Raw genomic sequence first — 12,941 nt, 5'->3', positions numbered from 1 at the left:
TCTTTACCTCTTCTGCAGTCTTAGGATTTACTTTAGATAAACCATATTGCTGATCTATGATAAAATTTTCTAATAACCACCAACAATTTCATTTATATAGGGTGTTCTGCTACTTCATTTTTCAGGACTCTTTCTCAGGATGATCAAGATGATACTCATTTGAAGATAGAGGATATAATTCAGATGGTGAGTTCATCTTGAAATTTAAACATAAATACTCCTATAGAAACGTTGTGAGTTTGAGTCAATAAAATGTAGCACAGTTGTGACTTGTTGTAAAGTATTTCTGGACAGAAATATTTTACATCAAGAATGTCTATTTCAGTTTAGAAACAGTAAGAATTTGGAGCCCTTATCAAAAATGAACATATCAAAACTTTAGGATTTGGATTTAAATCTCATAATTAAAAAAATTGAAAGATATGAATATATATAAAATTATAAGCACAGAATATACAGACTTGAATTAACCTACATTCATGATGCTGACTTGGTATGTGCCTGTTTCTCTACAAGTTTCCAGCCTGATACTTACCTTTATGTTGTTAGGAATTGTTCTTAATTCTTTGTAGCAAAGAAGTTAATTACAACTCCCTGCTGAGAGTGTGCATGAAGCTCTCCACGCCCTGTGCTTGACACAAAAAGGGATCATTTTAAAGTGTTGTCCTTGCTTTTGCAGTCGGACTGTCCAAAAACGGAGTGCTTTGAGACGCTGTCGGCCATGGAGCTTGCAGAGCAAATCACCCTCCTGGATCATGTGGTGTTCCGGAGCATTCCCTACGAGTAAGTGATGGCAGCCTCAGGCACCACCCAATTCATGCTACTGGCAAGCAGGTTTGCACACATGAAAGGGTAACGTGAGTATAAATAGGGTCACAATGCTGAAAATTAGTGTGGGGTCATTAAAAGAAAAATAAATCTTCTTAATAAAATTTACCGTTTCAGTCAGCATTAAAAATGGTATAGTGAAATGCTGGAATTAGTGTAAAGCTGTTATTACCGTCCAACACATTGATGTGTCTTTGAAATCTACTTAGGCTGTGGTTACAGGCACTGTCCTGTGTTTATTAAGAGCATTTTTGTTTGCTTTTTTTCTCTCCCCTCAATGTGTAGAGAGTTTCTTGGGCAGGGCTGGATGAAAGTGGATAAAAATGAGAGAACGCCCTATATTATGAAAACCAGTCAGCATTTCAATGATGTAAGTACTCTTAAATGTCTGTTGCTTTCTAAGAATTCTTGTCTGTGACCCCTGGAACAAAAACACTGGATTTTGTTACAATGTGATGTAATGTCTTATCTAGTACTAACTGAATGTTACAGCCTTTTTGTGATTAACCATTTCAGTCAAAGCAGATGAAGATTCTCCTTTCCTGTAACTGGTACTCAGCATTTCAATGAGAATTTAGGAGAGCATAGTATTTTAAACTGTACTGCAATGCCTTCCTGCCTACAGAAGAAACTACATTTTCTCTAGAGAAATATGACACCGATTCTATTTAATGAATGCTCTTTGTATCCCCAAACATGTATTTGCTTTTTACCATTTTCCTTGGATTTTTCTGAGAGGCTTCCTGATCAGTTTTACTACTAATGACTTGAGGGTGCTCCTCATTGCATCTCTTACACTTCTTTCATTTTATCTTCCCCTTCACTTCCCTAAAACAGTGTTTTCAATATACTTTCCCTGGTTTTATTAAGAGCCATAATTTCTGTTGTGCATCAGTTGGGGGGTTTTTGGCCTCATTCATTAATTAGTTGTACGTTAAAAAGGATTTCATTTAAATTATTAAATATTTTACTTTTCTTTTTAAATTATTAACTCATAGAAATATATAAATATTATGTATAAATATGAATTTAAAATAAATCTAAAATTTAAAAATAAATATATAGTTTATTTTTATATATAAATAATATAAATGCTGTGATTATGCATAAATACCATATAATGTAATAATAGAAAAGTAATATAACTAATATATAATGTAATTATAGATAAATAATGTAAATAAATATTATTAATATAAATAAATACATACATAAATTATTTTTAAAATTAAATTTCCTAACTTTCTTCCTGTTTCTTTGGTCAGATGAGTAACCTGGTGGCCTCCCAGATCATGAACTATGCTGATGTCAGCTCCCGGGCCAACTCCATTGAGAAGTGGGTGGCTGTTGCTGATATTTGCAGGTGTTTGCACAATTATAATGGTGTGTTAGAGATCACCTCAGCCTTGAACAGAAGTGCAATCTACAGGCTTAAGAAAACCTGGGGTAAAGTATCCAAACAGGTAAGAAAGACACAGTTGTGAGGAGGGTTTCTAGATTTCATCAGTCAGTATGTTCAGACAACATGATCAGATAATATTCCTCCTATAAATATTTCTGCTTCTCCACCAAGTGGTATTTCATGTCAAAGTCTTTGGAATTTATTTTTTTATAAGTGGGAACAAACAGTTTTCAGCAGAATTAGCAGGTGCCAAAGACTGCTGAAGTACTGAAATTCTCAAGTAAACTGAATTTAAATATTTTCAGATATACACATCTGGGTGGTTACAAGCCATAGCTAAAGTCAGGTCAGGTGCCTCAAACAGGAACTGCATTTGCCTGACTGTGCAGAAAGCCAGGAGGAAGGGCAGCACTTAGGCAATTGGTGAGGTTTTTGCTGCCCATTAGGAGACTGTTGACAACCAGTGTTCTTTCTAATTTGGGGGCTCAGGTTTAGATGCAGTGAATGCCTCTCTTTAACCCTTACCTGGCTTCTGAGAATGTCAGCAGCATGGCTGAGGCTGTGGGAATGCCTGCCAGTCACAAAAATAAGACACACACACACAGAAGAAGACTAGTCAGGATGAAGAGTATGCAGTCTTTTATGTCCTCTCTTTTAAATGCTTCAGAGAAGCATTTAAAATACATTCTGACTGATTTTCATAGCTGTTTCATAGCTGGTGCTTTTATTTAAAAGAAATTCTGGTTCTTTTATTTAAAAATATGTTAAAAATCCTTTCAATACAGACTGTTATAAAAGAGGTCACCTCTGGAAAGTTTTATGTTTAGAATTTGTTCGATTTTTAAACTTTTCAATTAAAAACAAAACAAAAACAAAATTGCAGCAGATTGATGTGGTTGCACAGTTCTCTGGTACTTATTGGGAATGTAATCTGAATTTTTCATCAGCCTGCTATTTAGAAGAAAATGACCGTTTCTGCCTACAGCTTTCTCTTAATTGGAATTTCCGTTTCAAAAATGATGAATTTCTCATCATTCTCTACACTGTCTCCAGTCTGTAGCATAAACAGACTGAAAAGCAAATTTGTTTCATTTATGAAGTAACCAGGCTCTGATGATGCCCACTGAATGTGACTTGTGTAAGACAGGAATATATTTCTATATACATATTCAGCTTTTATTGGGAACTTGGAGGCAAGACTAGCTTACAAGACAGAAAACAACCTTTACTGTCACCAACTTCGGTAAATACAGCTGAAGATCCTCAGCAACATGTAGGATCAAGTCCTTTATATTCTTGTATAACAGTAAATTGAATTCCTGGCCATTAATTTAATGAACTCATGTTTTTTCCCCAATTTGCAGGCTAATAGTGTTAGTACAGACACAGGTTCTGTATATCACTCGTAGGAAAATCTTTAATGCTGCCTAGTCTCCATTTTCAGAAATACGTGAGGAACTAACAAGCAATAAAGCTGAAATCTTAATGCCTGTTTTATTACTTTTGAAAGTGGAATGGAGATGCTAAGTGAATTACACCTTTTCTAAAATCTAATCCCATTTGTATGTGCACCAGCAATGACATTTGTAATGCATTTTCTTTCTAGACAAAGGCTCTCATGGACAAGCTTCAGAAGACTGTATCATCTGAAGGAAGATTTAAAAACCTTAGAGAAATGCTCAAAAAGTATGCCTTCCTACAATATACAAATGTTTTGTTATAAACAGTGGATAGTACATCTTAAAGAAGAATTGGCTTTGATTAAGTTTTAATAATTAATATAATTCTGGGTAATATTTTTGACTAAAAATCTTTTAAATTCTAAGTCGGTTCTATATGGCATTATTGTTTTGCTGAATATCCTGTGATTTAGTTCCCCTCATGTATAAATATAATAGCTCCAGAGAACTACTGAAACAAATTATACTATTTTTCTTTGGAAATGTTCCCTGTTGGCGTTTTGCTTACACAGTTAAACTTTTTTGGTAAGTGTAAAGTCAGCTTGATAAATAAATTTTTTTATGAGAAACAGGATTCCACAGACTTCTTGCTCTGAATAAGAAATTTAGGGCTTGGGACTAAGCCTGAGTCAAATCATAGATCCATTCATATTGTTTCAGACAGTAAATGATGAGAGGAACATAAGGACAGGACAAATGCACAGTGATATTTCCTCACCTGTGGCCTCCAAGCCCCCTGGAAAACAGCCTCCTTCTTTTGTACAGTAGTCCTTGAGTACTGGCTTCTTTAATTTGCCAGATTGTGTCTGACATTCTGTAATTTTGGTATCCAAAAGGGTTCTACAATTTAGGTATTGACTTGAATTTTTGCAAGTTTTGTAATTGGAAGCAGGTTTTTCAGGATTGAATGATACGATTACTTTAAATTATCTTGAGAGAAGCCAAGAATTGAACAACTAGAATAATTACTGGAATGTTTAAAAAGTGCCATTAATATTAGATATTGGACAGCATACATTCAATTTGTCACAGGCAGAGCAGATACAACTCAAGCAAAGTCAGAGGAGCTGTTCATCTTGGAAATAAATGCAGTCCATTGACTAGAAGTGCAGTAGGTAATAAAAGTTTGTGTGAGTTAGAAAAAAATCAGTTTGCAAGTGTAGCTACAGGCAAATATGCTGATTTATTGATTTTCAGTTGTAACCCACCTGCTGTTCCCTACCTTGGGATGTACCTGACGGACCTGGCCTTTATCGAAGAAGGAACACCCAACTTCACTGAGGAAGGACTTGTCAATTTTTCCAAAATGAGAATGGTAATTTTCACTTTCTTGTATGCTTTCCCAACAGGTGGTGTTTAATTATGTGAGTTAATTATCGATTTCATTATAACTCCTTTGAATTTCACTTCAGAGAATTACAGGTGTATTGGTGTTGTGCAAGATAGGCAGCGATCTGAGAGCAATTATTCGACCCAGTCTTCTATCACCACCTTCTGGTAAACTGGGTATTTTTACAGGGTGAATTTACCCCGATTTGTTCTCTGAGAAATAACAGAAAAAGCAGCTGTCTGGAGATCATGAAGGAGCAACAAAAAGCTTTTTTTAAATAACCAGAATTACAGGAATGCAGTGATTCACCAGCAAGCAGTAGTCACAATGTTCTTTTCAAAGTGTGCTAGGGTCTATCTAAAAAGCATTTTAAAGTTGATTTCTCTCCCACTGCCATATAATGCTTTTTGTAACAACTCCTCAGAGGGAAGCATGGAAATTTCTCTTATAATCTCAGCTTAATGCCCTTCTTAGGGCCACATACTGCAGCAGTCACTCGAGGCAAAAGAGGTGTTTTCAGTGTGGGGAGAGGAGAGTCTAGGTTGTTCACTTGAGGCTGACTGGAGAATAAATGGTTGATTTGGGAAAGTGAAGTGCTTGGAAGCTGTAAGGAGATGATCTCTGCCCTTGCCTTCCCTCCTCCCCAGATAAATTGAATAACTTTGTGCAAACTTCTTGATTTATGTGGCTTAGCTGAAGTTGTACTTACACACATGTATTCTTTTGAAAGATCTCACATATTATCAGGGAAATACGGCAGTTCCAGCAGACCTCCTACCGCATAGATCATCAGCAGAAGGTAAGGTTCTCACCTGATGCTGAAATCAGAGCTGTAGCAGCTCAGATAGAGCTGTTGTTGAAAGCCAAAATCAGTGTATTCTGCTTCCACACATAGAGGAGAGGACACACAGATGTATGGATGGGTCATCTGGGGCTGGGACACCCTCACCCTGCCAGAAACCCTTTGATGCCTTGTAGAGAAGTTTTTTGCTCCTTCTCTGGAAGGTCTTGGGGATTGCAGGCTTCGAGGGTGTAAGGGGTTGAAGGAGAAATGTGTTCTTCCTGCCCTGAGAGTCCAGTGATTTAGGGGACAGGACATGCCCCAAACACCTGCTGAGGCATCCTGCAGTTCTTTTTCCCTTTGTCCCTTATGGGAGTTATGCAGATTTGACCAAAGCTGGTCTGTGGCTTCAGAGAAGATTAATCTCATACTCCAGAAGGGGAACCTGGGGCTGAGGTAACCTGGCAAATGATTTGCCCATTCCTAAGAGGCTGTAATTAATTCCCAGATCTCTGCAGGTGGGTGCAGCATCCAAATGAGCTGTTGGGTTTCTCAAGAAAACAACATGAAGGCATCTCAGGATCCGAAATGGGCTGAAAGGGAAAGGAAAGAAGAGAAATTTTTGTGGCTGTTCTCTGCAGTCTGTCGATCTGTGTTTTCTCCATTCCAGGTCACTCACTATTTACTTGACAAGACGCTCATTATAGATGAAGATACGTTGTATGACCTCTCCCTGAAGATTGAGCCCAGACTCCCTGCCTGAAACTCAGCTTTGCCTCAGAGTCTACAGAAAGCTTTAGTACAATGAACAGCATCATGCATGCCTAAAAACAGCAAGGGAAATTTTGGGAAGAATGCCAGCTCTCTTTGCCAATAAGAGGTACAGAGTCTCACAGCATTTCCCTCTCTGGCAACAAAAACGAGCATTGGAGGTGGAAGACAAAGACACTTCCTACCTGGATTAAGTGATTGTTGCTTTGCAAAGATAATGTTTTGCATAGGGACTATGATTTAATGGAAAATAGGAGACTTTACTGTGAACAGGCTCTCATTGCAGCCATCTTAATGTGACAAAGTAAGGGTACAGATTTAAATGGTGGCAATATACTCAGGTATATTAAGATGAGTAAGCAAAATGAGGTGGCTGGGTTGATGGCTAACTGTGTGTCCACTGAGGCAGCAATGGTGGTGGTGTCCTCGTATTGTGTTAATTTCACTGAGAAACCAGTATTTTAACAGTCATCTACTATTTTGGAATGGCATTAAGAGAACATCTAGTAACTTCAGACCTGCAGTTGTTCAAAACACTTGCTGTATGTTTAATGTACTTCTATAAAAGACTTTCTTCTTTAAATGTCTTGTCAGCCTTTTCTAAGATGGCTGATTGTACCTATAAATGATTTGTAAATATTTTTTTTCATCCATGAGAGTATTTACAGCATGGAAAGCAAACGGACTAGTGGAATAGCTGTACATAGTTGCCAGCCTTCCCAGTTGGGAAACACAAAGTGAGAAATCTGGACGGGCAGTGGATGGGATGGTGAGTCGTGTTGCACGCAGCCCTGGAAAAGGCACTTTATTTCCCTGCACCTCCTGCAACTTCTCTGACAAGTCAGGCTACAGAGCACTTTCTGGACACACTGTGGAGAGGAGCACACGTCTGATCTGGCAGTGGGTGGTGACCAGCAGTGAACACAGGGAGCTGGAGTGATAGTTCTGTTTCACTTGGAATCAGTGGTTTGAAAAATGTCAATTTTTTTTTGTTCAGCCATTCGGCACTAACTTAGCTCTAAAATCATACATATCAGTGGCAAACGTTGAATGCCAGCAAACACAAAGTATGTATTTTTATCTGAGCTAGTAATTATCACTTGCATATGGGCATATGTATGAGAAAATGTGTTATTTGTAAATGTTTTCAGAGCCTGTGCTTTTGTGACGTACCAGGTGGATAGATGTCATTTCTGCAGCTAGTGGGTACTTCCTACATTTTCCTGATCAAGAGTGGCCTGTCATAGCTGCATGGAAACTGAGCTCAAATGTATGTTGTAAAGGGCATCATAGTATAAAACACAGGTGTTAGCACTGTTGAAAAAAAAATTGGCTGGAAAAGTGTCCTTACTTTTCCAATGATATTCAGCCAGTTGAAGAAATAGGGCTATATCACTGTATACCTCCCTTAAATTCTCTCAGGGAGACAGATGCTTAAAACAGATTGTGACCTAGGCCTATTTGATCTGACATATCTTACCACAGTCATGATGCTTCTCAACGCTGACGATGAAAAATGGACCTGCCTGGCTTGTGGTTTTTTTCTTTATTTGCACTTTAATTATATTGCTGGCCCAGCCCCAAGCTGCACAATAAATTCCATTTGTTCTGACTCAGTGTAACTGCCAGCATTTACAAATGTACCTTAGCAACTGTACATTTCATTAAGGTTCTTATCCACAAGGACCATCTCTTTGTAAATTACTGCATGGGTAAGTGTCACAAATACTGGAAAATTCCTCCATTAGAAGAGCAGACAGCAAGAGAGAAGGAAATGCCAGAAACACTTTAGGTAGTTCTGGCTAATGATTGCTGTGAAAATGAACATGGAAAATATTACTTATAGAAACCTTTTGTTGTCAAACGCGTTTATTTCTTTTCACTAATGACTGACAAGAAGCTGATTGCATCCCAGTGCATGATATGAGGAAAAGCATGGTTTATTTGGATCACAAAACCAACTGACTGTGTATTTTCTGTACAAAAGCTGTTACCATTTAGTAGTTTCAGAAAACACTTTGAAGTAATGAAGCAACAGGGGAAACGTGGTCCAGAAAGTGATTTCCTAACTTTGTTTTATTGTTTCTTTGTTCAAAAGAAAATGTGTAACAACTGTCTCTGTCAATGGGCATCTTTGTTGTACGCTATTAACTGCTGCTTTATCTACCTGTACCCCTTTTTACCAAATTTCCCTGATGTTCTTAGGGTTACAGGGTACAATTCTTCATCTTGCTCTGTTCATGGTTGGTTGTTTTGTACTTTCTGTGTGTATATTGGTTCAGAACATTCAATGATATATTTTAGTGTTTGTGACACGCAGGGTTGGTGCTGTGCTCATGTGGCAGATGGACAGAGAGGAAGACAAAGGGTTAGACATGGGCTTTTCCAAAGGTGCTGAGCATCCATATCTTAAAATCAGAAGGCAGTGTGATAGTTCAGCCCCTTTGGAAAAGCACAGACTACTCATATGCCAAAGTTTGCCTCCTGGGACAGGGGCACAACTGAGGTTAGAATGATTAGAGTAGCATACGTACTTAATTTGTGTTCAGAGCAACACCACCACAAAAACAAACAAACAAACAAACAATTATTATGGTCACAGTAATGCTTGATTTGCTGATGTCTAATGTTGCTGTTTTTGCTTGGGGATACAATATGTTCGTTAAAGCACAGGAGGTGAGTGGCTGAAAAAGTGAGGATGCACCTTGTTACCCACAACGCTCGCCAGCATTGCAGCCCTATAACCACATTTGGGATCAGCTGTTCTGGAGGAACAGCAAGTGCAGAGCTGTGTGCTGGGCTGTGCTTCACCAGTCAGTGACCCCAGTGCCTCTGCCACAGTCCTGCTGCCGTGTATGGGCTGTGGCCATGGTCCATAGGCAGCAGCAACCTGCTTTGTGTGAGGCTTTGCTTGGTCCCAGTGTAACCAGCGCTCTCCCTGTAGGGCGCACAGGGGTCGTGGAGCTCCTGCCACCAGCTTCTCTGTGCCACTCCACCAAAGCCACATAACACATAGGGATGGAAATTTCAGTCATCAAACACACACTGTTTGCCTCTGGCATTTTAGGGAGCATGTCCCTGAGTGAGGACTTTGTCATGGGGTCTTGCTGTCTTCTAGGATCTTGTCCATCACAGCTTTTACACCGTGGAAGCAAAACAGACTCACTTTCCTGCAAGTGGAGCTAGAAAAGCCCAGCTGATTCAGGATCCACAAGGAGGAAAAGGGCTGAAGCACCTCTCTACTTGCCTTCCTGAGCTCCTCAGCCCCTCTGTGCCAGTGGGATGGAGGGGCTGCTCCCTGTGGAACACTCCAGGTACATGCTGAAGGGGCTGGCTGGCAGCAATGGGGATATAGCAAATTTCACCCACTGGGTTGCAGTGGGCACACCTGCCAGTGACGCCTGAGGAGAGCTCTGCAGTGTTTTTTGTTGCATAAGTAGCAGCCCAGATTGAGCCTACAGTGACCTGGGGGCCTGGGCAGCAGCACAGACATGTCCCCTTCATGTGAGAGACAGAGCACTTGTCTGACGCTGATAAAGGATTAGAGTTGCCTTCACCCCAGCCTTTGCTCCCCCATCCCTTTCCTCTTTCAAATTCATCAGTGTTGTTATGGACTGAGCCCATGACTTGGTCGTCCTGTGGAAGAAAACCAGACCTGTGGCAGTAAGTGTTTGTTCTGCCCCTTTCTTTTGGCAAGTCCTGTGAAACACAGATGCATATGTTCATGGTGAGAGGTGATAACTGGGACTGATCACCCTTATTTAAGAGTGAGGAGGAGGTCCACTTTCTACTTTCCTGGTTTTAATACTGATTATTGTTCTCTAGGATAAAAAGGAACTTAACTACTTTAATTATTTATTAAACGATTTTGATTTCAGGATATGTTCATTATCCCAAATTTTCCTTCATGCTTATTATTTCTTTTAAGGGTTTTACAAAAAACCATTGTTTTATTTGTATTGATATTCAGTCTTTCCTCCTTGTAGTCTTAACAGCAACATTAAGCTTAGATGATTGAAAATTCTCACCCATAGAGACATTTTTACCCACTCATAACTGTTATTCATTAAGGGCAAAACCCTTCAGACCTCATTCTGATAATACATTAGGCTTCACTGAGAGCTTTTCATAAGTATTTGGGGATCTGGCTCTCAGCTATTTGCCTGTTACAGTTTTTGCCTCCAAAGGTCAAGTGTCTCTGTCCTGGATGCTTTGTGTCCAATACACTACTCAACGATGGTTGTTCTGTTGTACCTTTACTCCTGAATAGTCTCTGATGTTTTGTTACTTAGGAGAGTAGATCTATGTTTATTTGACAGATGTACCTATAACTAATGTGTTACTTAGTGCACACTCCAGATGTTTTTGCATGTATTGTAACTTATCTTTTGACCTGAGGTTATTGCTTTGTATTGTTAGTAAGACCTATCAGGCAAGGTGTTGTGCCTCTATGCTGATTAAACTTTCTTTTATTTCCTGAGTTTCAAGGGTCCTTACTGGAATTAGTTTGTTTTTTTAATCCCCGATCACGAATAATTAAATCTCCTCCTTTTGATTTAGCAAGTCTTTTAGAAAAGCAAACCATTATGGGCAAAAAATCAGGGAAAATTCTCGGTTTGTACCAGGAAGGAATGGTTTGAATTACTGCATTTTATTATTTTTTTACACTCATGATGCATTGCAGCTGCTGTGGGCATCACTGGGAATAACTGACATTGGGTTTGGACTTCTGTCTAATTATCCCTTGCCTTCTCTTGGCTGGTGTCCTGCCATGGATTTAAAGAAGTCATAAAGCCATATTTTGTACCCAGGAAAAGAGAGAAAACATAGTAGGTTTGTGAGTATGTCCTGTCCCTCCTCTTGTGATAGGAAAACAAGTCACATGGAGATAAATTACTTGCATATTGAAGAAAAATAGTTAACAGAGTTTGAGACTAAAAAACCAGGTCTCCAGCTTGTGTTATATACTTTAGTCACTGTCCTGTGTTGAAATCACTAATTTCATTAAGACAGAAAGAATCCTGTTACATTTTTTTCTAGAATTAACATATTTTGAGCAAGTAACAGCAATGGCCCATCAGATCTGTGTAAGAAGGAGATAAAACAAGATATTAATATCTATTCAGTACTCTGTGACCTTGCAGTCACATTTTCTCAGTTTTGCTTATATTTGTTGGTGTTTCACATAAAAACTGAAATTAACTGAGAGCAACTTACCCTTAAGATACTGTCAGATACCTTGTCAGATACTGTCAGTGCAATAAAAAATTTAAAATACTTCCTGAGAAGCTCTGTTTAAAAGTACTGCAGGGTTTTTAATTTCAAGTTGTTTTCCCAGCAATGTTTTCCAAACCATTTTATTTTCGTTATGCCAAAGAGTTGACTGATTTTACATCTTTATTCTAAGACCATCATTGTTCTGGTTCCCTGTCTGCTGGAGACAGCCCTGTACGTGTTGGTAAATGCAGTAGTGGCAGAAGTAATGTCAAATTTGTTTTCCTAGAGGCAGAAACTCCACTGTGTAACTCCCTTCAAGTCAGGCACCACCCTGCTGCACTAATGCTCATGGTCTGCAAATGCCCAGATGGGTCAGAAACACTGACATAATTATTACTGTTTAATTATTTTTGTGTTCTTCCCCACTACATTTCCTGGAAGCTCTGCATTTATACAAATTGGTGACAACGTGTAAATCATGTCTAGATTCTTGATGTATGTGCTTCATGTGGACCAAAAGTAGTAACTTGTCTGGCCAGAAAAGACACAAAGTCTTATTAAGACTTTCTATTCTGCTTGAAATCCAAATATTTTTATTCTCTTTTATTTGCTGTTAAAATTTCATCTCCAATGGGAAAGCCATCTGGAAAAGAGCACCTTTTCCCCCCTCTAACCTTTCCTGCTGGAATTTCCAGGACAAAGAAGCACTGGATCAGCAGGATGGAAATGTGTCCAGAGTTCAAGACACCTGAATGTTTATCAGCTGTGGTTCTCCAGTCATTACTGTTTTGAACTCCCTGACAAAAAAAAATTAAAGTCTAAAAAAAAAAAGTGACCACTTTTTTGATTTTGGACATTCCTGCTTGTCCAAAGGGTCAGCTCCATTTCTAGGAAAACCTTTTCTCCTCCCTTTGGCCAGAAAACACACTGCTAATTATAGAGAACCTTTCCTACACTGTGTGGTGGATGTTCTGTGAAGAGTGAGTTCGATAATTTAAAATAACTGGGGTTATTTTTAAAACCACAGTTGGATCTTTTTGAGCTCTTTATTTAGTAGACGTGTATTAGCACCTTAATGTGCCTTTCTTTGGAGTAATATTAAGTGTAGGACAGCTGTTCTGTGCCTCCTCGTCCACTTGGTCATGGTCAATA

At 38.8% G+C, this 12,941-nt stretch overlaps 1 protein-coding gene across 3 annotated transcripts in view; it reads left to right on the top strand.

Annotated features, from left to right (window-relative positions):
• RASGRF2 (Ras protein specific guanine nucleotide releasing factor 2) overlaps nt 1-11,052 on the top strand; it is a 124,791-nt gene extending 113,739 nt beyond the window's left edge. For 2 of the 3 annotated variants that reach the window (XM_027742699.2, XM_027742698.2), the window contains exons 20-27: nt 126-186; nt 680-783; nt 1,114-1,198; nt 2,094-2,291; nt 3,837-3,916; nt 4,888-5,005; nt 5,751-5,819; nt 6,472-11,052. In XM_027742699.2, coding sequence (XP_027598500.1) covers nt 126-186; nt 680-783; nt 1,114-1,198; nt 2,094-2,291; nt 3,837-3,916; nt 4,888-5,005; nt 5,751-5,819; nt 6,472-6,564 — 808 coding nt within the window. In that variant the 3' untranslated portion in view covers nt 6,565-11,052. The other variant, XM_027742697.2, reaches the window with a different exon arrangement.
• The last annotated feature ends 1,889 nt before the right edge of the window (nt 11,053-12,941 follow it).

The sequence above is a fragment of the Pipra filicauda genome, unplaced genomic scaffold (assembly GCF_003945595.2).
Source record: "Pipra filicauda isolate LSUMZ 115617 unplaced genomic scaffold, ASM394559v2 scaffold256_size1097316_pilon, whole genome shotgun sequence".
Lineage (NCBI taxonomy): Eukaryota > Metazoa > Chordata > Aves > Passeriformes > Pipridae > Pipra > Pipra filicauda.
The sequence above is the reverse complement of the archived record's forward strand: the minus strand, read 5'-3'. Positions and strand labels throughout refer to the sequence as shown.